This window comes from Aureobasidium namibiae (assembly GCF_000721765.1).
Source record: "Aureobasidium namibiae CBS 147.97 unplaced genomic scaffold scaffold_9, whole genome shotgun sequence".
Taxonomy (NCBI): Eukaryota; Fungi; Ascomycota; class Dothideomycetes; order Dothideales; family Saccotheciaceae; genus Aureobasidium; species Aureobasidium namibiae.
The window spans coordinates 357,028-383,346 of record NW_013581200.1 but is presented as its reverse complement, the minus strand read 5'-3'; the positions used below and the strand labels follow the sequence as shown (position 1 = coordinate 383,346).

The 26,319-nt window shown below is 52.6% G+C and overlaps 12 protein-coding genes across 12 annotated transcripts; 6 read left to right on the top strand and 6 right to left on the bottom strand.

The window, feature by feature from the left end:
* Positions 1 to 263: 263 nt before the first annotated feature.
* On the top strand, positions 264 to 1,056 carry M436DRAFT_82148 (MADS box transcription factor Mcm1; the record flags this gene model as incomplete). Its single annotated transcript, XM_013571789.1, has 3 exons — positions 264 to 506; positions 598 to 732; positions 790 to 1,056. 3 exons carry the CDS (start codon positions 264 to 266, stop codon positions 1,054 to 1,056), a joined length of 645 nt encoding a protein of 214 aa, XP_013427243.1.
* Positions 1,057 to 2,089: 1,033 nt separating this feature from the next.
* On the bottom strand, positions 2,090 to 3,091 carry M436DRAFT_18078 (uncharacterized protein; the record flags this gene model as incomplete). Its single annotated transcript, XM_013571472.1, has 1 exon — positions 2,090 to 3,091. A coding segment is annotated over one exon (1,002 nt), but the record flags the coding sequence as incomplete, so codon positions are not given.
* A 412-nt stretch (positions 3,092 to 3,503) lies between these two features.
* On the top strand, positions 3,504 to 4,310 carry M436DRAFT_73038 (putative ATP synthase subunit E; the record flags this gene model as incomplete). The annotated part of the gene is made up of 3 exons (XM_013571788.1): positions 3,504 to 3,536; positions 3,596 to 4,107; positions 4,160 to 4,310. 3 exons carry the CDS (start codon positions 3,504 to 3,506, stop codon positions 4,308 to 4,310), a joined length of 696 nt encoding a protein of 231 aa, XP_013427242.1.
* A 193-nt stretch (positions 4,311 to 4,503) lies between these two features.
* Positions 4,504 to 6,864, bottom strand: M436DRAFT_47938 (uncharacterized protein; the record flags this gene model as incomplete). The annotated part of the gene is made up of 3 exons (XM_013571665.1): positions 4,504 to 5,175; positions 5,234 to 5,390; positions 5,444 to 6,864. 3 exons carry the CDS (start codon positions 6,862 to 6,864, stop codon positions 4,504 to 4,506), a joined length of 2,250 nt encoding a protein of 749 aa, XP_013427119.1.
* Positions 6,865 to 7,541: 677 nt separating this feature from the next.
* On the top strand, positions 7,542 to 9,476 carry M436DRAFT_47600 (uncharacterized protein; the record flags this gene model as incomplete). The annotated part of the gene is made up of 1 exon (XM_013571617.1): positions 7,542 to 9,476. The coding sequence occupies one exon, from the start codon at positions 7,542 to 7,544 to the stop codon at positions 9,474 to 9,476; it is 1,935 nt and encodes a 644-aa protein (XP_013427071.1).
* A 382-nt stretch (positions 9,477 to 9,858) lies between these two features.
* Positions 9,859 to 11,834, bottom strand: M436DRAFT_73035 (carboxylesterase; the record flags this gene model as incomplete). The annotated part of the gene is made up of 4 exons (XM_013571787.1): positions 9,859 to 10,113; positions 10,165 to 11,105; positions 11,161 to 11,551; positions 11,817 to 11,834. 4 exons carry the CDS (start codon positions 11,832 to 11,834, stop codon positions 9,859 to 9,861), a joined length of 1,605 nt encoding a protein of 534 aa, XP_013427241.1.
* A 258-nt stretch (positions 11,835 to 12,092) lies between these two features.
* M436DRAFT_47251 (inositol monophosphatase) lies at positions 12,093 to 13,025 on the bottom strand (the record flags this gene model as incomplete). Its single annotated transcript, XM_013571556.1, has 2 exons — positions 12,093 to 12,771; positions 12,826 to 13,025. 2 exons carry the CDS (start codon positions 13,023 to 13,025, stop codon positions 12,093 to 12,095), a joined length of 879 nt encoding a protein of 292 aa, XP_013427010.1.
* Positions 13,026 to 13,518: 493 nt separating this feature from the next.
* On the top strand, positions 13,519 to 15,468 carry M436DRAFT_47184 (actin-like ATPase domain-containing protein; the record flags this gene model as incomplete). Its single annotated transcript, XM_013571540.1, has 2 exons — positions 13,519 to 13,548; positions 13,612 to 15,468. The coding sequence occupies 2 exons, from the start codon at positions 13,519 to 13,521 to the stop codon at positions 15,466 to 15,468; spliced, it is 1,887 nt and encodes a 628-aa protein (XP_013426994.1).
* A 1,632-nt stretch (positions 15,469 to 17,100) lies between these two features.
* Positions 17,101 to 18,941, top strand: M436DRAFT_47424 (uncharacterized protein; the record flags this gene model as incomplete). Its single annotated transcript, XM_013571587.1, has 5 exons — positions 17,101 to 17,240; positions 17,293 to 17,391; positions 17,446 to 17,513; positions 17,567 to 17,937; positions 17,991 to 18,941. The coding sequence occupies 5 exons, from the start codon at positions 17,101 to 17,103 to the stop codon at positions 18,939 to 18,941; spliced, it is 1,629 nt and encodes a 542-aa protein (XP_013427041.1).
* A 341-nt stretch (positions 18,942 to 19,282) lies between these two features.
* On the top strand, positions 19,283 to 20,025 carry M436DRAFT_73031 (PRTase-like protein; the record flags this gene model as incomplete). The annotated part of the gene is made up of 3 exons (XM_013571786.1): positions 19,283 to 19,315; positions 19,384 to 19,916; positions 19,974 to 20,025. The coding sequence occupies 3 exons, from the start codon at positions 19,283 to 19,285 to the stop codon at positions 20,023 to 20,025; spliced, it is 618 nt and encodes a 205-aa protein (XP_013427240.1).
* A 968-nt stretch (positions 20,026 to 20,993) lies between these two features.
* M436DRAFT_47689 (UPF0057-domain-containing protein) lies at positions 20,994 to 21,343 on the bottom strand (the record flags this gene model as incomplete). Its single annotated transcript, XM_013571629.1, has 2 exons — positions 20,994 to 21,177; positions 21,228 to 21,343. The coding sequence occupies 2 exons, from the start codon at positions 21,341 to 21,343 to the stop codon at positions 20,994 to 20,996; spliced, it is 300 nt and encodes a 99-aa protein (XP_013427083.1).
* A 1,617-nt stretch (positions 21,344 to 22,960) lies between these two features.
* On the bottom strand, positions 22,961 to 26,140 carry M436DRAFT_47725 (putative poly(A)+ RNA transport protein; the record flags this gene model as incomplete). Its single annotated transcript, XM_013571635.1, has 2 exons — positions 22,961 to 23,099; positions 23,154 to 26,140. The coding sequence occupies 2 exons, from the start codon at positions 26,138 to 26,140 to the stop codon at positions 22,961 to 22,963; spliced, it is 3,126 nt and encodes a 1,041-aa protein (XP_013427089.1).
* Between the last annotated feature and the right edge of the window lie 179 nt (positions 26,141 to 26,319).

Here is a 26,319-nt window from a genome sequence, read left to right as displayed (position 1 = left end):
TTCCGAGTAGTACGTAGATCAGTACCTAGAAAGTGTTTCGGCCGGCCCTCGAGGTGTTTGTACGAGCCGATGGTTTTACGGGGGTTACGGAGGAATGAGAACCTCATGTGCCCTACGAGTAGTGCGTGAAAGTTAAGCTCGGACCACGCATTCCGGCAGCCCTTAAGGAGGAAAGAGCTTCTCTTCCCAATGTGCGCTCAGACTAAACTCCTTTCATCACCACCTCCGCAATACCAAACCCGACCAACTCAAAGATACCCGCCATGGCAGATCAAATCACAGACCCTCAGGACGGCAATTCGCCCTCTGCCCACGACGACAGCATTGCCCCCGAACAGAGAGGCATCAAGAGACAGCGCACCTCCAACGCTGCGCCCGCCGACGACGATGACGACGACGACGACAAGCCCGGTCGCGAGAGAAGAAAGATTGAGATCAAGTTCATCCAGGACAAGTCGCGTCGTCACATCACCTTCTCCAAGAGAAAGGCCGGCATCATGAAGAAGGTATGTCGTTGCTCGTCCTCACCACACGCGACGCGACGTGTCGTTCGGCTTCGCTTCCGATCGCGCCTTTTACTGACAGTGTGCGCGCCAGGCCTACGAACTGTCCGTCCTCACTGGCACCCAAGTCCTTCTGCTCGTTGTTTCCGAGACTGGTCTCGTCTATACCTTCACCACTCCCAAGCTCCAGCCTCTGGTGACCAAGGCCGAGGGCAAGAACTTGATCCAGGTGCGCTCATTCCAACGACACCCCGTCTGTCATTGCCATTACTGACGCTGTCATCAGGCATGTCTCAACGCCCCCGAGCCCGCCGACTCGAACGGTGTCGACGGTGAATCCACTGTCGAGTCTCCCGAGGACACACACGCCAATGTCCCCGCTCCCGCAGCCGGCATGCAACCTCGTGCTGCTGGCATGCCCCCAAACCAATACGCCATGACACCCGACCAGCAGCAAGCTCTGCACTACCAGGCATATCTCCAGCAGCAGCAGTCCGGTGCCTATCCCATGTCTGGTGCCCCCATCCCTGGTCGTCACCCTGGACACCAATAGAGGAGACGTTTGAGAGACCACAGACAGACCGTCAGCTCTCTTATCCTTGCTCAGACATAACGACACGTGCGACGCGGAAACCGAAGAGTGATTTTATTGGTGCCATGGGTTGATGGAACGAAATGCCATGCTCGGAGAGCTGGTTGGGCGAGGCGAACTGCGGCGTAGCATCGGGATGGTTTCTTTTAATTTCTGTTTTATCCCCCCTTTTCCTTCTCTCTTCGCTTCATGACTTGCTTCTTAAAAAAGACTCGATCAAGCTCGGTCCTTGCACGGGAAAAGGCAGAAGGGCGTCGTTTTCTCCGTCTGCACGACTGACTCTTGATTTTCTTTGCTTTTCGTTTACCAAAATCAAGAGACAGGTCAGATTGCACCTTCACGTCGGTTTCAAAGCTTTGTATTATAGTCAGATTCCAGATCTTAAGATTTCATCATAGCTGCTGATACCACTTGCACATGTGGTGGAAGGTGTCAAATCTTCAAAGTCAACAGTTCAAGAGCCCTGACAGCCAAAGATGATGCAAGAATCCAATCAACAGAGATGAACCAAGACCAGCACTTGTTGCACCGTATATGAATTCCTTCGTAAAGAACACCATTAAATCATCTATGTGGCACGAGGACTGTCTACATGACTCTCCTCCTGCGGCTCCGGACCTCTCCATCGCGTGCGCCACCAATCCACGAGCTGCTTGGATATGCTTTCGTGCCTGTACGCCGTTACATCGAGTTGTAGCGGCTCGGAACGGCTTCTAAAATGTGCGTGGTTTGGAGGATCGGTGATAGATCTCGTCATTTGGGGAGGCGCCGGCCGTCGATTGTCGAGTAGTGGAGTGGCCTCTGAGTCCGAGCCTAGAGACTCACGGCGAGCAACAGTACCGTAATACCGTTCCTCGTCTCCCAACTCATCCCAGATGTCTTCCACTTCTCGATCATTACTGCCACGTCTTCGTTTCTTGCCAATCATCAAGGCAGAGTCCCGTAGCGTATGCCTGCGCATCAACGGCGCAGTCTCGGAAGCGCGTCTAGAGCCATCATCATGTTCATGATCATCCACGAAGCCCATTCCGGGAGCCAGAGCAGAGTGAGGGATTTCAGCTCCTGCGGTCGTTGCGGCGGCGTCCTCTTCACTGAGACGCCAGCTGAGCGCCAACACACCGGCCAACAGAATAACAGTGCCCAAGGCTATGAGACCGGCATATAGTGGCGATAGTTGGTCGGCTTGGCGGAAATAGATGAGCCCGTCGAGAATTGCGATGATATTGTAGACGCAAAACACGAAAGGATACAGGATACTCGTGCTGACCAGCTTCAATCCGAGGTGGAGATAATAGAGCTGAGTGAGAGCAAACAGGAGGAAGAGTAGGAGTAGCACCCAAGACTGGTATCTGTCGAACTGGTTCTTGTGATCGACAATGGTACGCACGAGTAGTTCGACGGCGCTTTTGGCCAAGAGCAAAGCATGAGCAGACAGAACACCAGATACAAGGCCATAGGCCATGCCACGCAACAATCTGAAGCGCGGCCTTTGAATTTGCTGAGGAGTCATGAAGAAGGCGGTAGCAGAGTCGGCGAGCAAGATGGCAACAACCAGAAACAATGTCAGGGTCATCCAGACAACAAAGTTAGGATAGCCGAGCAGCTTCAGGAGCTGATCGAGGGAATGCGAGGGCTCTGGGAGAGCAGAGAAGCGAGATATTAGGACGGCACCAGCTGCGACGAGAAGAGTGCCCAGGGCAGTACGACGGGTGAAAGGTTCGTGGAGGAGCAGCGTGGCCATGAGAGCATTAAAAACAAGGCCCGAGGCCTGTAGAGTACTGAGTAGAGGAAGAGGAAGGGTGGTGATTTGGATGGAGGAGCCGACGATGTTGCTGAGGAGGAAGAGCAGCATGCCGAGCTGCCATCGTCGACGGCGGTAGGGGGCGCGGCGGGGGAGGTGTTTGTCCTTTTCGTCCTCGAGCATGTGTGACTTGCGCTGCAAGGTGAGGCCGACGGATTGAACGCATGTCGATATGAGGCCGACGACGACTCCCAGCTAGACTTGTGAATCAGACGAGCAGCAAGAGTGTCTAGAGTCGTGACTTACGCCAAGAGTGGCACCGGGCGACAATGAGGCCATGGTTACGAGAGGGGGGACGGCGAGGGTCGAAGAGACGGAATGTGGATTATCAGGACGGTCGGCGAGACATGTTGGAGCGAGGGACTCGTGGTTGTTATAGACTCGCGGCCGTGTTTAACCTCGGAGTCGTGGCTGGAGGCGTTGCAGGTGGCCTTGCCTTTGGACGGCGCACGCGCGACCTGCTGGCTGCTGCCTCTGGATTGCGGAGAGACGGCGCCGGCTTCAACGTCACTTCCCTGGATACTGCATATCCACACTTCGACCTTCTGCAGCCCTTTGACACACTCTCTCTCTACCCGCACACACCACCCGCAATCTCACCGCCGCCATGTCGCAAACTCACGCCATGTCCGACGACCAGGTATCTCTCCCGTCTGCATGTCAACCTGCGACACGTCCTAACAAGCTCGTCGCCTACAGGTCGCCTCGGAGCTGCGCAAGATGACTGCCTTCATCCGTCAAGAAGCCCTGGAAAAGGCCCGCGAGATCCACCTCAAGGCCGACGAGGAGTTTGCCATTGAGAAGTCGCAGCTCGTGCGCAACGACACTCAGTCCATCGACTCGCAGTACGAGAAGAAGTTCAAGCAGGCCGCCATGTCCCAACAAATCACAAAGTCTACCCTTTCCAACAAGACGAGACTGCGCCTGCTGAGCGCCCGCCAGGAGTTGCTCGACGACTTGTTTGAGCAAGCCAACAACAAGCTCGCCGACATTACCACCGACGAGGCCAAGTACCAGGACATCCTCAAGAACCTCATCCTCGAGGGTCTCTACGCTTTGAACGAATCAAAGGTTTCCGTCCGTTGCAGGTCAAAGGACGACGCCGTTGTTCGCAAGGCTGCCGATGCTGCCCAGGAAGAGTACAAGGACAAGATGAACGGCCGCGAGACTGAAATCAAGATTGACGAAAAGGACAAGCTGCCGGAAGAGACGTACGTGCCGATAAAGCCATGTTCCCACTGCTCGCTAACCACTCACTCCCAGATCCGGTGGTGTCACCATCGTCAACTCTACCGGTAGAATTGACATCAACAACACCTTCGAGGAGCGTCTTCGTCTGCTCCAAACCGAGTCTCTTCCCAGCGTGCGAGCCACCCTCTTCGGCGAGAACAAGAACAGAAAGTTCAAGGATTGATTCTCTTTGTCTTGTCCCCCTCTAATCACCGTCCAACCTCCTGTTTTGCATACTCGAGTACCCGGAGCCAGCGCCATCTGTAGATATCGCTTTTCTTTGCTTTCTGTCCTCTACGCAATATACCTCGTTACCTCTCAACGTCTCGTCTTTTGTTCCTACTGTCCATGCTCGTGCCAACAACCTCGCCCAAATGCTACTGCTCTCCGCCTCGGTTTTCGTTATTCGTGTCCTGCTCACGTCTTGTGACAAAGCTTCTAATCACATCGCTCGTGCCCTCGGCCGTGCCGAATATGCCTCTCTTGGGCTTCGGCCTGGTCCTTGCTGCGAACTCGAGTCTGTAAGATAGCTTTTCGATCGCTGTCTTGCACTCGGTCCTTCGCATATGCGTGGCTCCTGAATCTCGGATGTTGAAAGCTATCGATCGCAACTCTGTCACTACCTCGTCTATGGCCGAGTTGAAGTTGCTCTCTTCTACCGACGGCGCTGACCTCGATGCCACTGTGCTTGTGTTGACTGGACTGTCTGTTTTAATCGTGGTTGCCTCGCTGCAGAACTCGAATCTTGACAACCCAGCCCCGATAGCTACGTCCAGCGTATCAAATCGAGCTGCCATTTTGTGGAAGTCGGTGTTGTCTCTGATCTTGAATGTCTTGTTCTCGTGCAGCCACGTCGTTAACACATTCATGGTCGCCGGGTCCTCAAGGTCGTCAGTGAGGTATGTGTTGGACTTCAAGAATGATGCCAACGCTAATCGCCGTTTGAATACATGGGAGGCGCCCATGTATGAGGGAAGAGATCCGATCAGATGCTGAATCAAGATCGGATTCGATATGTGTGCGCGAATGCGTTGTCCAACGTTTTCGGTCTGGAGTTCCGGTTAGCATGAGCCTGAATGTGCGACCATGAGTGGAGTAGAGACATACTGTTGTGGCTCGGATATGAGATCCAGAATCGGCTTCGAGCAAGTCCGCGATACAACTTTGGAGAGCTAGCTGGGTATCAAGTTTCTGTTCCACTTGCCGATCCACAAGCAAGAGCATCAAAGGTGCCAGCCAGCTCCTCCTTTCGGCAACATGCAGTCTGCAAGTTACAGTCAGTCAATGTTTGTTGGGGGAAGCCATCGGCATTCTTACCTCATCGCAAGCCTGCTCAAAAGCACACATGCCCAGTCGACATGTAAAGGCATCGTCTCCACGTGAGGTCTTTGGTGAGCAGGAGGAGGCATCGTTGCCATGTTGGAAAACAAACCCAGTTCGAGATCCTCTCTACCTGCTCGCAGAAGAAATTGTCTACGCAGGTGGACGGTTGTGAAGGGGTTGTTGGAAAACGAATGCTCCAAGGCATCCACGTAGGCATTAGCCAGACTGCCTTCGAGATCCTGCAGTAGTTCGGAGAGCATCCATTGAACATGTCCATCAGGTAGAGCGGATACGCGAGCCATATCTGCCACAAAACCACATCTGAACAATTCTTCCCTGGCGTCCTGGTCTTGTAATGTGCTTGTCCAGTCTTCTAGGGTAAGACTCGCGGTTGGGAATGGCTTAGACAGGTGTGCTCGAGGGTCGGCATGTCTGAAGAAAGGGTACTGAACCTTCTTTTCCAGGACGTCGTTGCGCTCGATAGCTCGCACGACGCGTTCCCTCGTCTCATCGTCGCCGTCGTCTGCCTGCAGCCTAGCGGCAAATTCTGCAGCATTCATGTCAGACGCCTGCCTGAGCTCTTGCTCGTGGCGTGCTGTAAGATCCATCTCTTGCCTGTATTCTTCCTCGTATTCTTGGATTTTCTGCATCGACCGAGCGTCTTTGTTGTGCGAGGCAACCAGCGAAGCCATACTAAACTTGTATTTCTTACGGGGAGGTTGAGCTAACTTGGATCTGGTAGTGGATGTCCTGTCGCGACGAGTGGCACTCCTCAACTCGCGCGCAGGATTGGATTGGCTTTGAGGTGTCTCTGAAGAGGTGGTGGGTGGTGTCATCTTCATGCGCTTTCGTCGGATCAACTCGTCGATGTCGTCCAAGGGGTCCGAATCGGCATCGATACTGTCGGAGTCCGAGTTTGTCACAGCTAGCATGCCGTCTCGAACGATACGTTTACTCGATGATTGAGAGCTAATCGGAAGGCTGGATAGTGACGACGAAGACACGGAGGGATCCATAGCTGGCTGCTTCTTGGAGAGGGTGGGCGGAGGCGAGGGAGGGCTGGGGCTGGACTCGTGCGATGTGAGAGGGCTCAGCTCTCGCGGGATGTGTGAAGCAGGTGCATGGTACACGGGTGGACTCGAAGATATTGGCGTAGGAATGGGATCGTCTATTCTTGGTTCTTTGGATGGCAAAACGTGAATAGCGCGAACACTTGGGATGGCATGTCTTTTGGATGGCATGGATGAAGCAGAAGGCGCACTCTGCTGTTGCTGTTGTTGCACCTTGGTGGCTGTGGCAGGCGCGTTTTGAGGCTCAGACACGCTCCTTCCCTCTCGGGCAGTTGTGTGCTTGACTTTTGGCTGGGCGAATGGTTTGAAGAAGTCGGTTATGTCACGGTTCGGCCTGGGGGCCATTTGTTAACAATGCTATCGAGTCGGCCGTGCTGGGCTGTATGATGTGAAGGTCGGATAAGAAAGTTAAGGCTACACTTGGGTGCCCGCGTCTCGCGACTGCCAAATTGAAAAGTGACGCGTGCCGAGCCGACGACGCGCTGCTGTCGGCTGGTGCTCTATAACAAAGCTGGGACGTTTGCTTTCTGGTCTTGATGTTTCCATGTCAGCTCTATCAATTCACTCGGCCACGACAATTTGACATTTTCTCATAAACAACATCGCCATCTGAATTCTGATCATTGCATCGAGACGTCACCACTACTACATGGATCATGGACGCATCAAATCGCACGTCTGGTCGCAGAAGGCTGCCTAGTAAGAGATATACCGTCGATGCCTTTGAAGGGCTTGATATTGACGATGGTGCCTCTCTCCCCATCGAGACGCTTGATGACAACGAAGACGATGATTTCCATGTGGACCCCAATGCATCTCCTGAACCACCGGATGACGACCTCTCGATTGATGGCGCTGCCGAGGAAGAAGAAGAAGATGATGAAGGAGAAGATGAAGGAGAAGATTATCAATTCCGTCGCGACCTCGTTTCCGACGACGAGTCAATTGCTGGAGGTCCCGAAATTGATGCTCCAACCATAACCCGTGGTTTCAAGAGAGTCAAGTTCGACGAGATCGCAAAAATGAAGGGCGACCCTAGGTACAACCCCCGTGGGTTGCTTGAGCCCGCTGCACGTGGCTCTAAAGAGCTACAACGATTGTTCTTCTTCGGCCCTGCCAAGCATGATCAGATGCCCGCCCTCAAGTCTCATTACAGATGGGGCGCTGAGCTTACTATCCCAAGTCATGAAGAGAACGCTGGTGGATTCGGTGGCTTCAAGGCGAGTTACTACCACGGCGATGCAGCCATGAAAACCGAGTCGGAAGAGGGCTGGGAGTGGTATGAGAAAGAAGGTGGTAAAGAAAGCTTCAAGTATCACCAGCAGTCCATTTCCTTGTCTCCACAAAAGGCTCAAGTATACATATCGCCTGCTGCCCTTCAGATCTGCAGACTGCTCATGGGCCCATACAAACGCCAGTCTCTCTATGAGCTCAGGCTACACGAAAGCCTCAACCTGAACGATCCATGGGTACCAGGGAGCCCATCTGCTGACACACCAGCACCGGCTCAAGATGTTAAATCGCTCAGGAATGGATGGATGCTCAACCTAGGCGAAAAGGTGCAGCATCTCGAATGGGTCCCAAACATTGAAGGTCCAAGACAGTTTTTGACTGTCACAACTTCGCCCTTGATGGGCTCAGACCCGGAAGAACAAAAGTTTGCCGCACCTTATGCACCAGCCTTCGCTCCACGTCCGCCATCGAAGTCTTCCATACAGATCTGGGAATTCCGCGCCACTCCTCAAGGACATATTGACGCTGCTTTTGCCCCCTTTCTCCAAAAGGTCATCTGCTCTGAATGGGGAGACGTCAAGACGTTCAAGTGGTGCCCGATGCCTCGCAAACTATCCCCAGAACAGCCATTAGCACGTATGAGCCTCGGCATGCTGGCTGGAATCTGGGCAGATGGTGCTTTGAGAGTACTGGACGTCTTTGTCCAGGACAAAGACAATGAGGAAACCGAGTATGAGTTGGTCAAATCTGCTGCATTTACTGCTCAACCACCGAACACGATATGCACATGCTTGACGTGGCTCAGTTCAACCAGTGTTATTGCTGGATGCGCCAACGGATGTATCGGTGTCTGGAATATTCCTTCTTCGCTTCCAATCGCATCGGCGGAAGACCAGCGAAGCTCAAATGCCGAGCCTGTTCTGTTTACCCCAATATCACCCACCTACATACTCAACGTGACCACCTGTTATCCGTCACGCCCGAACATCATGATCTCATCTTCGATGTCGGGCCATATTCAAATGACTGACCTGATGGATACGACTTCCAAAGCAACCATGACTCCTGCAGCGACAGTAAGAGCTAGTCGCTCCCGTGTTGGAAGATCCGTCCTCGTGTGGCATGAGTTCGCTCAGGTCATCCTCACAGTCGATGATAATTTTACTCTCGTCGCATTTCCCATCCGGCGATTCTTTCGTCAGATCTCATTCACACGCTACCTAAGCTCGGTGGCGTGTCTTGCTTATAGCCCTGTTCACCCATTCGTAATGGCCGGATGCGTTGGTGGTGAGGCTATTAGCAACAACCCTCTGCGTCGTGCTTATGAGAACAAGGTTCCTATCTGGAACCAGACCTGGTTTACGCATGAATGGAGACAAATCGGCACTAGAGAGTCTATAGTCGCTGGCGCTTCCGATAGTGATCAAGTCATGGGAGGTGTACCGAATGAGCTTAGAAGCCAGGTGACAAGCACAGAGAGCAGAGCAAAGGGCGATTCACAAGAAATCAGTCGGGTGCTGGAAGGGTTCAAGTGCAAGGAGATCAAACTGTTCAACACCGAAGACGCATTCACTCATCGGGAAAACGGAGCGGTATACTCGACCGTTTACGATCTAAAGACATCAATCAAGTCGATGGCATGGAACCCAAATCTCCATGTTGGTGGGTGGATCGCTGCAGGTATGGCGAATGGTCTCGTCAGAGTGGAAGATGTTGCATCGTGAGGACTCTGCGAGGTGAAAGGCGTAACGGTTTTCCTTTAAGATACCCCTGTACGCTAGATTTGTGGCGTTGCTGATGACATACGCATGTTTTCCTCCGTTGACGCCTATAATCTCTCCATGCGCTACATCGACAAGGCTGCACAGTGATGTTTGGATCTCTATACGGAGAGGTGAGACAAAACAGGCCCTTTTTAGTTGCGCTATTCTTGTCTCTATCTTGTGGTAAGATGAAGAAGAAGTGAAGAGGTATACTATCCGAACGCACAGTAGTTCTCTGAATACAAGTGTGGCCGTGGAAACACCTTTAGAACAATCTGTCTCCACAGATATTACTCTTTATTGAACAATACTGTGCATTCTTGTACTGAGGCGTGCTGATTCCTCAGATAGGGATCTTTTGTGCCACACTTCTCCAGTAGTCACACCGTTGAGTCAGTTGTGCAGTTGACACGTCAGAAAACCCATCCTGCGCGATCACGAATTGATTTTCCGACTGCAGTTCTGGCACACCCGCCACCGAGTCGTTCGTTAACTTGTGAGCATTAGGGTCGCCTGTCTCGAGGAACGAAGCAAAGGCTCCGGCATATCCTTGGTATATAAAAGAGTCAGTCTGCTGGATTGAATTGACCTGGTTCCACTGCATAGTATATCAGCAGTTAGCCCTGAGAGGGGGTGATTTTAGACTTACATAGATGGTGTCTGATGCGTGCTTTGCAGGTGCAATGGTGTATTCGCCAAGGTATGACTTTTTATGGGCAGCGCTAGCCATCCAGTATGCTGGACAAGCCAGGACGGTGTCCCGAAAGATGAGACCCGCCCGAACATGGGTCGTGTCATAGCTAGGTAGACCTTCTGCCGATCCTCGTGCCGGATACAAGGACAGCACCCGTGATCTATCGCGATCAGATAAGCCTGGCAGATAACCCTTCAACCATGCAGTGAGGGATTTGACTGATGAGTTAAAAGGTGGTGAGCCTGAGCTCTCTGTGTGCTGGAAGCCCGGAGGAATAAAGTTCTCGCCCTCACGCAGATTGTACATGCCGAATCCATAATCAACGTTGACTTGGCCTTTAGCTGTAGCAGAAGAGAGTGGTTGAGTCAGGAAAGTACCATCAATGACAGGTGACCAAGTATAAGATGATGTGTTGTATGTATGGGATCCCGCGATGGTCAGTGAAGCATCCCTAATAGCTTGCACGTCTACCGTCTTCAGACACTGCAGAGAGTTTGGTCCGGAGCAACCAGTGAGATTGGCAAGAGAGTCGTAAAGAGCCTGAGCCTGAGGTGCGTTGTACTTGTAGGTCTTTGGCCAGAATGGAGACGAGGCCAAAGCCTTGGAAAACAGCGATGGACTGGTCTTGCCATTCTGAGCTATGACCTGGGCCACCACACTACCTGCGCCGGCAGATTGACCCCAAATGGACACATTGCTAGGGTCGCCTCCAAACTCCGAGACGTATTTGTTGGTCCATTTCAACGCAGCGTGTTGGTCCAAGAGCCCAGGGTTCAAGTCAGACATTGCATCTGCAGCAATCTCCTTGCCTGGAAGAAGGCCAAAAGCATTGACTCTGTAGTTAGTGTAAACAAAGACTAGGTCGTTGGAACTGGACACATTAAGCACCGGGTAGCCTTGAGGAGAGTTAGCTCGCACTTGGACCAATAAAACACAAGATGATAAACTCACCTGACGGCGGAATGGAAAAGTAAGCACTGCCTTGGATAAACCCTCCGCCATAGAATACCACAACAACCGGGCGAAGTGGCTGTCCTCTACTCCAAGGTCTGGAGTACAGACCGAGGTACAAGCAGTCTTCGGATCCATTGACTGTTCGTTGGGGGCACATGTCGAAAGACTGTGTGGAGTCATACGTTCCATTGACGATAGATGTGGGTGGCTGCGGCCCTCTGAAGCGATTTTGTCCAGTTGGAGGAGCGGCGAATGGAATCTTCTGCCAGTAGCTTAGGTTATATCTTGCTGAGTATGACCCTTGGAAAGTCCCGTAGTCCAGCTCAGCCTCCAATGCAGGCGTACAAGTACATAGCGAGATGAACACTAGCAGTACGCAAAGATATGCCTCAAGTCGCAAGGTCGTCATATTCTGCTATCAGTTTCAAGTAGGATGGGATGAGGCCCTTGTACGTCGTTGATGTTGCAACATATATTCACAGGTGTTCGGGGTTCGGATGAATAACTCTTACAACCCCTCTTTCTGAGCCATCATCGCCTCCCTTTCCGCAGAAGCATGCCTCGAACATAGCTACGAGAATGTACGATGGCTTTGGAACTGGAAGCTTTTCCGCAGAGAGACGCCGTTTCGATAAGATTTCCATGGACACCACTTTGCCTTGCAAAAGCATTGCGCATTTGTATAGCTGACGACATCAGTGTGTATCTCCGTAGAAGCGAGCTCGAGTATGAGGATGTGTCTAAATTTTAGCATACGGGAGAGGGGTTGATGTGCGATTTTCAGTGGCTGTGATGAAAGATGGGGTAGCATGGAGCAAGGCTCGGTTGAATTGAAGCCGAAACTAACAATTTCGCGACCTACTCGACTGCTTGGATCCGGAGAAATTGCAAAGAGGGCGTACCATATCACAAGCATACCGGCGATTGTGTCAAATACCGACTTTGAGATCTCCAGCGACATGACTCCAGAGCTCTTCAATGAAAGCGTTCTGGCGCTCACCCTTTCTAACTGCGAGATATCGTCTCTCGTCGATCCTTGGGTGCCAATTACCCTTGTTAGCATCGACAATTTGACCGCCGGCTTCTTCTAGGATCACCCAACCAGCACAGACGTCCCAAGCCCAGCACCCTGCTTCCCAGTAGGCATCTAAGTGCCCAGCAGCAACACCACACAAATTCAGAGCAGCAGAACCGAATGACCGGATGCCGTGTACCATGGCACCACCTTCCTCCGGACTGGCGCATAGGTTGCGGAAAGTTTCGACTTTGATGTCGTAGTCGTGGCCGGCTCGATCGCTTCCCCATTCGACGGCTACGAGAGCCTTGTCAAGAGCGAGAGGCTCTGGGTCCTTCAATGGCAGACGTACGTGATCATGGGAGGGATCAGTCAAGAAGGAGCCAATACCTTTGGCTGCAGAGAACAAGGTCTGCGTGAAGGGGTTGTATACGACGCCGACTACAGGCTTTCGATCGATGGCGAGACCCAAGGAGATACTGACATATGGGTATCTGTGGACCAGGTTGGTAGTTCCATCGACAGGGTCACAGATCAGGGTTGGTCGAGGAGACAAAGAATCACCAGGTTGGTATGTCTCTTCTCCCATGAATCTGAGTTAAGCTTGTAAGCCCTGTGACGAGTCAAGGTAGATTGGTGAAGCGCACTCGAAGTGGGGATACCTCTGGTGAACAAGATCGGTGATGAGGCGTTCAGTAGCCTGATCAGTCTCTGTTACCAGATCAACTGAATTCTTCTTCTCACCTGCCGCTGTGGTTGACGGACGAGCAGCAGTAACGATACGGCCTGCTTGTTTTGCAACGTCGACCAAGTAGTCATGGACCTCCTGAAGATTGATGTCTGACATGATCAGTATCTCAACGTACTGACAGCTAGACTTGCTTGAGGTTTGGGGCAAACAAGAAGGATAGCACACACGGAAGGAATGGGTGGGAGAAGAGGGTTGAAGCAATCGATCGACATGACGATGCCTCCCGTGTGCTAAAGTTTGTAACTTGCCAACTCCGCCCACAGTCCTCCCACGAAGGCATAGGCGTGAACGGTGCTGTAGAGACGCGCAATCATCTCTAGAATGTGGAAAGGGCACAAAGGGAGCTACAGATTTCGCAGCCCTCAGTGGATCACTCCTAGTCCTCGAGACTATTGTGCATCTGTACAGCTGCGCGCGTTACAAACTTTAGCCCATGGGGAGGCAGGGTCCAAGTATGTGGAGTTTGCGGAGCTAAGTGACATGGCTAACCACGAAGTGAAGTGGCGCACAGACCTGTTTCCAGAACGCGACGAGCAAACACGTCCACCTCGAGCAGCTTTCCAATCTTCCAACACGCCCGACTGCACCAATGGCGCCTTTCAAAGACGAGCAGATCTTGGTAAGCTTCCTCCGCGTTTGCTCAATTCCCATCTCCACCCACTCACTCTCGTACGCCTACCAGATCATCGCGCCTGGCTCGCGAACAACTCTTGCCCAGCTCGGCCTCCCCGAATCTCTGACCCCGGCACGTTTTCGAGTGCGCTCATGCATGTTCCCTGCCGAAAAGCCTGGCGAGTTTGAACCAAATAAAGTCCGCCGGAAAGAATCCCCTCCCACCCAAGCCGATAGTGATCCCGAGTACGAAGAGGATGTCCTGTCCGAGCAGGGCGCCGTCTGGCCAATTCAACAAGGTCGCATTGTCGACTGGGACTGTTTCTTCGCCTTGATCGACAATGTCCACCGCAACATCAACCCCCCCTTCCACACTGCGATCCTACTCATCGCCCAGCCGATATGGACTCCCAAGGAACACGAGAAGATTGCTCAGTTCATTTTTGAAAAACTAAAGCCCCCAGCCTTTGGCTTGATGGACGCTGCCTCGGCCACATTGTACGCCTATGGTGTGCCCACAGCCACCGTTGTCGACGTGGGCTACGAAAAGGCCGACGTCACTGCCATCTACGACTATCTAATCCACGATACAGGCCGCGCCCTGAGCGTGCCTGAGTGCGGTGGAGAAGCCCTGACTGAGCGTCTCTTCCAACTCCTCTCCTCGAGGGGTTTCTCCAGAGAAGTTTGCGATCAGCTGAAGAAGAGTCCCATCTGCGAGATCCTAGACGGCGACCTCCCAACCGAGAATGCCGCTGCTGCCTCAGATCAACCATCCAACCCTGCTGCCGCTGCCAGTACTGGCGCAGAAGGCTCAGGCCCCGACCAGCGAACGACTACCGCTGCTCTTGGTGAAACTCCTCTAGGACCAGGCCCCGGCACTCAAGTTGGCAGCGAACAGAAAGATGGTGAGGACAACGAGGGTGTGCTCGATATAGCCAGCATCGTCACAGGCGGAAACATGAGTGAATTCCTGGAACGCAAAGAGAAAGAAAAGGCTGAAAGGCTAGCCGCAAAAAAGAAGGGCACCGAAGCTGGTCCGGTTGGCGCAAAGCCCGCAAGACTTCCCAACTCGAAGAGGGTTAAGAACACCTTCATATATGAGGATCACAACTTGCGCAATGCCATGAAACAACAAAACTATAGCGACCAGCAGATTGCAGATATGCAAGCCGCTGTCGATGTTGGCCCTGCAAAGAAGAATGACGCAGATGCTGGTGATGCAGACCGACCCATGACTGACGGTACTCAGGACGAACAGCATCTACATGGCGGAGCTATCCGTCGAGAAGCTGAGGTCGGTATCGAGCGGTTCCAAGCTGCTAGTGGTGGTATGCTGGACAGGCTGGTCGATGTCATCTATCGCACTGTTTCTTCTGTGGAGGAGGTGGGCAAGAGAAGCGAGCTGTGGGATTCACTGATCATCGTCGGCAATGGATCAAAGGTTCGTGGCTTTAAGGAAGCTCTCTTGAGCACGCTGCAGACAAAGTACCTGATCTCACCATCATCGGCCACTATCTTCACATCAGAGCTCCCGTCTAACCTCTCAACGCCAATGGCAACCGGTGCCAACACGCCCCAGCCATCAATACCCCCACACTTGAGCTCTGGTGTCAACCCTCTCCTCTACGCTGCAACTACGGCACAGAACCCGCAGCTGAACCCTTTGAACGGTGGAATGCCGGGCGGACACATGCCTCACAGCTTGCACACCTCGCATGCGCAATCGCCTACAAGCTTGAAACTCGCCAAGATGCCAGAATACTTCCCGGAGTGGAAGGACGCGGGTTATGAAGAAGCAGTATTCCTCGGAGCTCAGGTGGCTGCAAAAGTGCTCTTCATGGTAGATCAAGGGTTGAGCAAGGGATATATGACGAGGACAGATTACAATGAACAAGGACCTCAGGGAATTCACGATTGCAGCATGTAACGAGACTTGGATAGTGGTATATCTGATTGTTGGCAAGGCTTTGACGGGTCAAACAAGTCTAGCATGTCGTTCAGTTCAAGAGCATGAGATTGAGACATCTCGCTTAGTAGGAATGTGACCCATTTATCACTACATCAATCATCAATCAAAATATATTGTCTCTCTCCATGGAGGACAGGAGTCGATACTAAGTGTGTTGAGAAGCTTATCCGGTGTTCTTCAGGTACCTTCGACGAGAGACAGGCACTCTCTGGTCGTCGGCATCCTCGTGGCTGGAGGGCCTGGACCAAATCGTGCGTCCGGAACGGAAGCGTTGAATAGTAGTTCCCTAGGCCTTTGTATCAAGTGGTGGCATCCCGTATTGCGCCGAGAAGCTTTACCCCACTAGTAGAATCATGTGGTGTGGGTTTTGTCTGAAGAATGACTCGAGTTGTTTCATTGGCCATGGGTCACAAGCCATAGATGATTGTTCATCCAACGAAGCCAAGCGCGCGGGCAATGCTACCAGCTACACGGATGGGACGTGAACCTTGTCGTTGCATAGAGGCATATGGCGGGAAGAAGGGCGTGGCCGTCGGGCCGGTGTGTTGGGGGTTGTGGCTCTGTTCAACAAGGTGGCTCTATTATTTCCACGATCTGCGCAGACTGCGGGTGGATCGTGCAGCCACAGGGGCCCGAAACGAGCTTCTGAATACAGTAGCAGCATTCATCGTTTTGGCGTCTTCAGGTTTGCAATTTTTCCTTTCTATTCCTCCCTCTCGTTCCTCTTTTATTCTTTTGCACTCGTCTGCCGAGGTTGCCGCAGCAGTTTAGCCGACTACGAGTATCGCGCACATCGCATCCCGCTGGCAGGTGCACATCCACTCTCTCGCTCAGCGTGATAGACTCGGTCGGGGTAACAGTACCTCGAGCCCGTACTCGGACGCGTAACTTAAAGCTACTCGATCGCCTTCGAGAAGGTTTTGCGTCTGCCGCCGCCATCAAAGTTTTGGCCTCTTCAGACTTCATCCATCCGAGTCCTGAGTCCTGAGTCCTGAGTCCTGACGCGGCCAGTCCGAGCTAGAGAAAAAGTGCTGTCTGTTCGCATCTGAACCCCACGCTCGTCCTCTCAAACCCGACCATTGTTCTAGAACAGAAGTCGGCTCGCCGAGGAAGCCGTCGGAAAACGTTTCGACGTTGCCATCTTCTCCATCCTTGGTTTCTCGTCCTCTCGGCCCTCCCTGCACTGGTTTCTTCGTGCGTTTCAACCTGTCGAACTGTTGCAACTCCCGGCATCACCAGTCCCGACGCTCCCTGTTGCTACATCAAAGAGACGGATAGACACCACTACCCTAGACCCGACGCATACATCGTCCCTTTCCACCCTGAACCTACTGCGACTGGCGATACGACCTGCGCGCGACGACTCAACACGACACTGCTGCCGCGCATCTTGACATGACGACTCTTGAGCAGCCCGCTCGCCATATCCACTTCAGCTCAAACTACTCGACACAATCCTCAGCCAGGCCGATTCCCGTCCTCACCACCAGCGCTCCCGACTCGGACGCTTCTCCCGACCCAATGGATACCAGTTCCGACATCGCCGCCCGCGATTCCCAGAATGCCAGTCCTAGAGGGGATAAGCAACACATGCAATCTGGAAACCCCCTCGACCAAGACACACAATCCAGCCTGCGCAATGGAGCCATTGGCCAGCACGCAGTCGGCGCTGCTGCTGCCGCACAACAACCAAAGGCTATCAGCGCAGCCTTCATCCACAAGTTATACAGGTAGCCCTCTCTCCTGCTCCTTGCGCTCTGCAGTGACTGATCCTCTGTGCAGCATGCTCGAAGACCAGAGTATACAGCATTTGATTTCCTGGTCCAGCACTAACGAAAGCTTTGTCATGTCACCTTCCACTGAATTCTCCAAAGTTCTTGCGTAAGCAATTCCCCTCAAACGATGGGCAGTCATAGACAGCTGACTCTTGACCAGATCATATTTTAAACACACCAATATTTCATCTTTCGTCCGTCAATTAAACATGTACGGCTTCCATAAAGGTAATACTGCGGGACCGTATTGTTAAGTACAAAGCTAATGGTGACAACAATAGTGAGCGATGTTTTTCATACAGGATCGCCCGATTCGCCTTTGTGGGAATTCAAACATGGCGCCAACAATTTCAGGAGAGGCGACTTGAATGGCTTGAGAGACATCAAACGCCGAGCTTCCAGGCACACTTTGATACATCGTGATTCTTTCTCAAATGCGACACCCAAGATGACGCTTCAGCCACCTCCTCCTCCGCCTCCTCCCGGTGCACCAATGGAGCAATCAATGCCAGATCCTGTCGAGGCCCGGCTGAGCATGCTAGAGTTCAATCTTCAGGACGTTTACGCGAGGTTGGCTAGGTCAGAGGATGCATATGCAAATCTTAGCGCCAAATGCCAGATGTTGTCAGACGGATTGGCAAGATGCCACTATGTAAGTTTCGTGCGAGCACTGACTGTGCGTATCAATTATTGACTTGAAATCAGTGGAGTGGCGAGTTGTCGTCTCAACTTCTAGGAATGGCACCTGACCCGGATACGCCTATTCACAGAGATGTATCAGCCTTGCGCGCCGAGATCAACAGAAATGCCGATATTCTGAGATCACACGAAGTGCCCCACGAAATTCTGCAGCCGACTCGTCCTCCATACATGAGTGCGCCTTCTTACGATCACGGTGGTCCTGTTTCGCCGCGCCAACAAGCAATGGATGCTTCTCGTAGACCTTCTTTGCAACCCAATTCTCGCACTTCTTCCTTCAGAACACCCATGCCTCCGCATATGACAGCATCGCCTCACAAATTTGGTTCTCTCAGCGGACCGTCTGGTCCGCCATCGCCTTCGTCCAGGCAACCTGCACCGCCACCACCACCGCCGCCAACTTACACGACGCTTCCGCCTCCGCCGGCGCCAGCGAACGCGGCACAAGCCTCCCTGCAACATCGCCCAGCATCACCTCCTATGAACCTTTCACGACGCCATACTTCGGCAGACATCAGGCTCCAAGGATGGAACGGCCCGCCGCACGCAATTCCTCCACCACCGCCCCCACATGGAGGCTCACCTTTCACGACAGTAGGACAGAATTCTGCACAGTGGCCGACGTCTCCCTTCCGCCAAGGCAACAACGAAGGCCAGCAGATTAGGGATACTTTGGCACAATATGAGCTGCCACGCGCGACATCTAGACTCGGCTCTAGGCAGACAACACCGCCCGACGCAGGCCCTCCATCGTACGCCAACAACAGTGGCGAGGCGGGATGGCAGCTCCCCGGGCCAAAGTTCTCGTTCAAGGGCGTTGAAGCTTCAGCACCAGGAACTCGACGCAGTAGCATGGCTAGTAACGTGCACTCACTGCTCAACCCTACGGCAGATTCAAACCATGAACGAGATGGAGAAGACGGGCCCGAAGACAGGAAGCGCAAAAGACTAGGATAGAAATTTGATATGGAGCAATCCAGCCATTTATGCATAGCGTTCTAGAAGAATTTAGGTATAGAAGTTGAACATGTCCCACAAGCAGTATATGGCCTTTGAACGAAAGTGGCATGTGCAGGAAAATAGGACCGAGTCAGCGAGCGGTCAAAGGTTCGCTCGGGACCGGCCGCAGCGATGGCAGTCCCTGGGTTTGCGGGTCTGGCCTCGGCGGGCAGCAATGGACTTGAGTGGGTGCGGAAAAATAAAAATTATTGTTGGACCGACGACGCAGTTTGTGGTTGTCGCATATTCCTACCTCCACTTGCATTCTTATCGCACACGCGCAAACCCACTGGGCCAAGATGGTGCAAAAAGTCTATGTCACGTACAACGATGTATGAACGCCAGCTCGAGGCGCGGGCACATGTCGCAGAGTGTCGACGCTTGACTGACAGGTGGGCAGGTACACAAGCTCTGCCAGAACTCGGCTGAGCGCATTCTGAACGACTGCAAGCCCAACCTCATCATCGCCATCGGTGGCGGCGGCTACGTGCCTGCCCGTATCCTGCGTTCCTTCCTCAAGAAGCCCGGCAGCCCCAACATCCCCATCCAGGCCATTGGCCTCTCCTTGTACGAGACGCTCGGCACAGAGACCCCCGAAGAGGTTCCCGGCACAAAGGTCACTCGCACACAATGGCTGGATCTGTCCGCTCTCGAGATGGCCAACCTGATCGGCAAGAACATTCTCATCGTTGACGAGGTCGACGACACACGCACAACCCTCGAGTACGCCGTGCGCGAGCTGCAGAAGGATGTCGATGCTGCTACCGAAAAGCTTGGCCGCACCACCGAGAAGACCACCTTCTCCATCTTCGTCCTGCACAACAAGGACAAGACCAAGAGGGGTACTCTCCCCGAGGACATGGTCAAGCCCGACCACTACGTCGCTGCCGTCACTCTTCCTGACTACTGGATCTGCTATCCTTGGGAAGCTCAGTACGTTTCTTGCTCTTGCTCTTCTCGTTGCTCCATGGCTAACCACTCTCATCACAGGGACATTGACGAGCACGACCGCAACGCTGCCGAGCAGGCCAAGCAACAATAGATCTTCACGAACAATCCGGCGGATGGGGAAAACATAATACGGCGTTTAGGGTAGAGCTCGTCAAGTTCATGAATCCAAACTTTAGAAATCTTCCAAATCTTGCATCACCCGTTTCTCCCCATGTCGTCTTGCTGGGCGGAGCACCCTGGCTCAAGAGATATCTTCCAACATACCACTATTCCACACTCATGTTCGAGTCTCTCAGTCCGTCGCTATAATCAGTGAGATCTTCGTGGCCATTCCTACCTATTGGGATGGTTGTTATTGTGATAGCCAACTGCCACGTTCGATTTCTGCAATTCAGAATACTCCGATCAGAAGAACGCCTGGCTTTCCCATTCCTGCCATGCGCCGGGATCACGAGACCTCCACCTAAGCAAAGGCGTGTAACGCGGACAGCTACAGAAACTCTTTATCAGAAAGGAGGCATCAACCAAGAGCCATGGTTTTGTCGGTATCAACCTTGCTACCGTCCTCAAAGAACCATGCATTTTTCTGAGCGCGGGGTAACAGAATTCAGCACAAGGGGGGGAAGCATCGTGATGTCAATCACATTGTTGATAGTGAATCACAGGCTATAAGCGAAGATAGTCTCAGTGACTCTATAAGTCAACTCAAATTGGCTCTCTGTGGTAAGATCGAGTAGGAGCAATCTCTACTTCAGCTAAAGCGATGATGCATGAGTTGTGTCTAGGAACGCAAAGTCACGATCTGCACGGATTGCACCGCATCCCGATATTGCTGTGTTGTATGACAGCCATAACGAGGAAAAATTTCTGGTAGAAGGAGAGGTGGTATGGATTTAAATCCATTATTCGTGATGATGTTATCTTTGAATACCAAACTCAGGTCGTCGCAAAGTCCGTAGCAGCAATGTCTGAGATTCCATATCAGCTCTGTGCATTGTTGTACGCGTGACATGCTATTCCTTACATGGCGAGGAGGGCCCGTTGCCTTCGAATCATCGTCTAGTTCACACGAGCGCCAGCTACGGGAGCGGGCATGGTGCCATAGCCGCGACCTCCGGTCTGCACGTTGTCGCTGTAGACGCCTGGAGCGTGGCTGTTGTCGAAGACGCCCGCGTTGCCCTGCTCCTGTCTGTTGTAGTAGACGTACTCGAGGTAGAAGGCGTGGATATGGCCAGGGAAGAAGCTACACCGTTGTCAGTACTTGTCACAAAGTGAATAAACAGAGACGCATACCCCAACAGTGTAAGCGCGATGTTAATAAGGAGGTCTGCGCCGCAGCCCGCGATCATGAACACGCCTACAGGGGGCAAAAATACGGTCAAAATGATCAGGAGAACCTGCGAAATCATGATGGCTGTTGTCTTGGTTGAGTTATGGGCGTCGGCGATGTCGTCGATAAGAAAGGATGAATGGTTGTTACTTGGACGCGCGGTATACAAGGTCACCAAACATTCACTTGCGTCATGGTCAACACTCAGCAGGATTTCGGCTTGGCTAAGTTGATTGAATTCAAGCTCGAGCCACCACTGTCCACTGTGCCCGTCTGCCCCATGTGCTTCTGAGAATCATGTCATGCCAACACAGAGAGCTCATGAGGAAATCATGATATTAGGGGCTCTCAGTGGCTGTCGCTATCGTCTAATAACAATCCTGCATTGCAATAGCTTCAATTCTGCCTTGTCGTCCATATGAGAGCAGGTAAGTAGGTAGGGTGTGCTAAAGTTCGTAACCCCCCAACCCTACAAAGGCACACTCGTTCCTAGCCTGGAGCAGTGTCCATATAGAGCCAATATCACATTGCGTTCTGATGAATACTGTCATAGTGCTCGAAAGCCTTGTGCATTTTTGATCGCTTTGTACATACAGACCTCGACGCAGGGAATTGGTCACTGGCAGACTTCAAAAAAAGCCGTGAACCATGTCAATTATTGGACCGCGCGTTCCTAATGCTACTCATCGCAGAAGTGATGTCCCAGTGGTCCGACATGCGACTGGTTCATATAGCTCGACCAGGATATGCGTCCGAAGCGTACAGCCCAGGATTTCTTCACCCTCTTCTGCGCAAAAGTGTCTCGACATCTCACATTCTGCCCGGAAGCAGACATAAGCCTCTGGAATATGATGTCGAGCTGTGATGCGCTTTGAGACACGCGTATTCCAGCACAAAGTCAGTGTGTATACGAGTACACATCAAACAGCAGTCATACAATATAGAGCTGTCAAGGATAGTCTGTTAGACTACGAGTTACGCATTCGAATGTAGAGTCAACTGAGCTGTAGACCTAGTAAGCATTGACCGATCAAAAATACACCAGAGCTGCCCACTCTCCCCTTGCCTTTTTCTCTACCTGTGGGTTTGACCTGACCGTCGTGAGACCTGAATTTACAGGCCCGCTTTCTTCTACACATTGGCAAGCTGACCTGCTCATTAGAGATACCAGCCGTATCACTTTTCTTATTGTGCATATTGAATAATACACGGCTTACAGACCTTTGCGCACGCAAGAAGTAGAAGAATCAAGGACTTTACCAAGGATTGTTCTCTTAAGAGCATCTTGACACGAACGTGACCGATTGCAAAATCAAAAGACCGTTGAAGGGGAAAAAGCTGGCCCGGACGTAGTACTACTCTCTGCTGTCAGAGCGACGCTAGGTAAGAGGATCGATAGAGGTTCATGGACGTCTACATCACACATCTCACGTGACATTACCGAGCTAGCTTGATTTGTTCAGAGAGCTCTCGAGCAAGTGATAAAATAGCCAGAGCCCATAGAACATCGTATTGTAACGTCGAGAAGAAGACGACTCCGATGAATGCTTGAAGAAAAGTCACTTGGAGTATTGTATCATTGAGACGCATGTCATCGTTGCTATATCTACCGAACGTATGTCCTTTGGTGCGACAGGATCCGCCATACCAGACTCTATGCCATTTTCAATCTTTTGACTCCATCGGCGCGAAAGCACTACTTTCGAAGGGTCAATTGCACGAAGGGAATCTCCACGTCTTCTTCCGTGGTATCCTCAGCAGTGATCTCGAAGATGACGTTCTTCTGGTGCTCGGGGATGGGCTTCTTGCTGATGGTTTCGACGAGTTCGCTCAGCCTAGCAATTTCATATTAGCAACTGTCACAGCATCACGCCTGGCTAGAGACTTACCTGAGAGGCAGCCTGTCCTTGTTCTTGGCAGCTGGGTAGAAGCTGGCGTATAGCAAGCTCACTCCAGAGCTGATCATAGTGATTTCCAGACCCTTATCAGCAAAGTCCTTGAGGAACTGCTCAAGAGTAACGTCCTCGGTGTCGAAGCGGTCCCAGAGCTTGTCAATCACAACTTCGCCGTTCTTTCCCTGGTATTTGCCCTTGGGTGAGGCAATGGGCTCGGAGAAGCCGAAGAATGGTAGGGCCAGGTTGATGAAGCCATTCTTGTATTGCTCAATGTCGTCCTTGCCATCGATGATCTTGAACAGCTCCAGAACCACGAGACCAGTCACCAGAGCGGTGGTGGTTGCAATGGCGGGGATAATCTTGCCTGCAATGAACTTGGTCTTGTGGCGGTCAGCGTTCACAATCTTGTAGTTCTCAGCACGCAAATTGCTGGCAGCAGTGATGAAGTCGATGTGGAAGTTTGAGTCGTCATCCTTCTCGAATTCAACAGGGGTCAGCTTGAAGTCACCCAGAGTCTTCGGCGAAGGCAGTGACTTGACAATCTGATCAAGCTCGTCGTTGTCGTCCATCGATGCTGCAGGACCGTTCGGGTCAGGCTCGTTCTCATTGGCTTGGATCTTGACATTCGCATCGGGCTTGAAGTCCTCAATGATCATGTCGTTGACGAGCTGATCAATCTCGGCCTTGTCCTTGGTTCCCTTCTGAGGGATACCGTAGTTGAAGGCATGGAGATTGGCAGCGGAGAGGATGAAGGTGAAGTGAGTGTCGTTATTTGGGTCGTACTTCAACGGGTCGGGAGCGCGCTTGGGTCCTGACCAGAAGGGCTGACCACTGGAAGTCTTTGCGTCCTTGGGAAAGTTGTACAAGAGCTGCTGGATTGCGTTGTTGTACTGCTTCTCGAATTGCGATCTGGCCCACTTGATACAATCCTCGTAGGTTTCGGGCTTGTCGGTCACAAGGAACTCCTTCAAGGTTTCAAGAGTTTGCTTCTCGTTACCAGACTGCTTCAACGCGGCGCCAAGGTAGTCAGGCTGAGTGATGTATGCGTTGACAATTTCGGCGGGTCCAGCGAAGTATGTGTGGAAGAGATCCTTCGCCCAAGCGATGGTGTGCTCGATGCGGTTGGGGAAACTGCGCAGGGTACACATGGGGAAGGACTGCTCAGGTGGATCTTGCGAGCTGGAGTAGGATTCCGTGATTCTGGGAAGAACAACCTGAGTGTTGCCCTTTGTACCGAGAGTGCCGCTGTCCAAAAGGGGCTTCTGGAAGAAGACGCATCTGCGGTCGACATAGGTACGAGCATCGACGTTGTCGAGGGCGTTGGTCACACCGTCGAGACCGTTCCAGAAGTCCTCGTTGAACAAGTGCTCGGTATCCTGACCAACACGATCCTTCATGGACTCGATCTTGCCCTTGAGGTCGGGGTTCATGGCCTGGACGGCTCTTGTGGCAGACTCGCTCTTGAGCTGACCGACATCCTTTGATCTGAAGAGGAACTGTCTGTTCAGGTTGCTACGTTCGATTTGATCCATGTCTGTGACGGTGATCTTGCCCTTGGGTCCAGTTGCGAGACCAATCATCGCCCAGTTCTTCAGCATCTCGCAGCCAATGGCTCCAGCACCGACCAGGAATTGTTGGTTGTTGGCGAGCTTCTCTTGAAACTCCTTACCAAACACGGCGATTTGGCCATCATAACGAGTACCAGTAGGCTTGCAAAGCTCTTCGGAACGCTTGACAGAGGTAGGGACAGCTTCCAGAGCATCAAAGTAGAGCCACTGAACGATAGGGTGGAACTTTCCAGAGACAGACTTGAGGACTTCCTGAGCAGCGAGACCACCGAAGAAGGCGGCCATAGGACTGAGATCACCCTGAGCCTGGTATGACAACTCACGGATGACCTTCTCGTCCAGCTCGACCTTCTCATCACCGGAGCCTGCCAATTCCTGTGCGAGCTTGAGGAGCTCAGCGGCGTCCTGTTCGTTGTGAGGCTTGGGGAAGTGGCCGTGCTTGTCGTTGAAAGCGTGGAGGGCTTGGAAGCCAACGTGGAGCTGGGCGGGGCGGTCGAATTTGGCAAAGTCGGACATCATCAGCTCAGGCTTCTTCAATTGCTGGCTGAGAGGCTCGAAGTCGAGGAATTTGGGCATTTTGACCTGAGTGTAAAGGCCGCCACGCTTGTAGTTACCAAGATCAGAGACATCTCCGATGGAGAAGGTGTAGGGGCCCTTGACGGTGATCTTGCGAGGGGCCGAGTCGTTCAGGGCGTCCATGCCCTCGACTTCGGTGAAGGTAACAAAGTCGCCATCTTCCAGACCGTGTCTTGTCTCATCCAGAGCCGAGACGATGCCGTCCGAGTCAATGTCGGCAACGATGCCGCTGACAGGATTCTCGCCGTTGTAGTCGCCAATTGTGAAGTTCTTACCAAAGTCGGTGAAGATGGTACCAAACAGACCGAACGTGTCGGCCACGACGAGGTAGATGCCATTCTTGTGGCAGTAATCTGAGATGAGGAGCTGGTCCTTGAGAGGGGTATCGGTGAGGACAATGCATTGGAAGTCCTTGAGTTGATCGAGGTCGTCGGTGATGGAGGATGACTTGAGAGGGTTCACAGGGGTGTAAGGGTTGAGCTCGGAGACGCGAGGAACGGTGACTTGGGCACGCGGCTTGCCGACGTCTTCGGGGTGGAGGAAGAACTGCGACGACAAGTCCTGGATCTGGGTGGGCTTAGGGTCGTAAAGGGTCAAGCTCTTGACACCTGCGAGAGCAATGTTCTTTGCGATCTCAACGCCAAGGCCGCGCAGGCCAACGACGAGGATGTTGGACGAGCCCATGCGCTTCATGGCCTCATGGCCCAGAACGTAGAGCTGTCTGCTGTATAGCGACTCATCAATCTCCCCGTTCGCCTCCTTCAGCTGCTCGACTGCAGCAGCGGGGCTGTCGACTTGCATCTTTGAGTCCTGTGTCAGTGTCAGTCCAGCCAGCATCGTACGGGTCCAATCCCTCTCACAGTCATAGCTTTCTTGGACGGACTGGCCTCGGCCTCGCCGGACAAGCGCCTTTTACCCAGTTTGACTGTCGACGAAGGAATCTTGAAGGCGGAACTGGCGTTCGGGTGGAGGATTGCGCGCAGTAGAAAGGACAGACGATGACCGCGATGGATGGA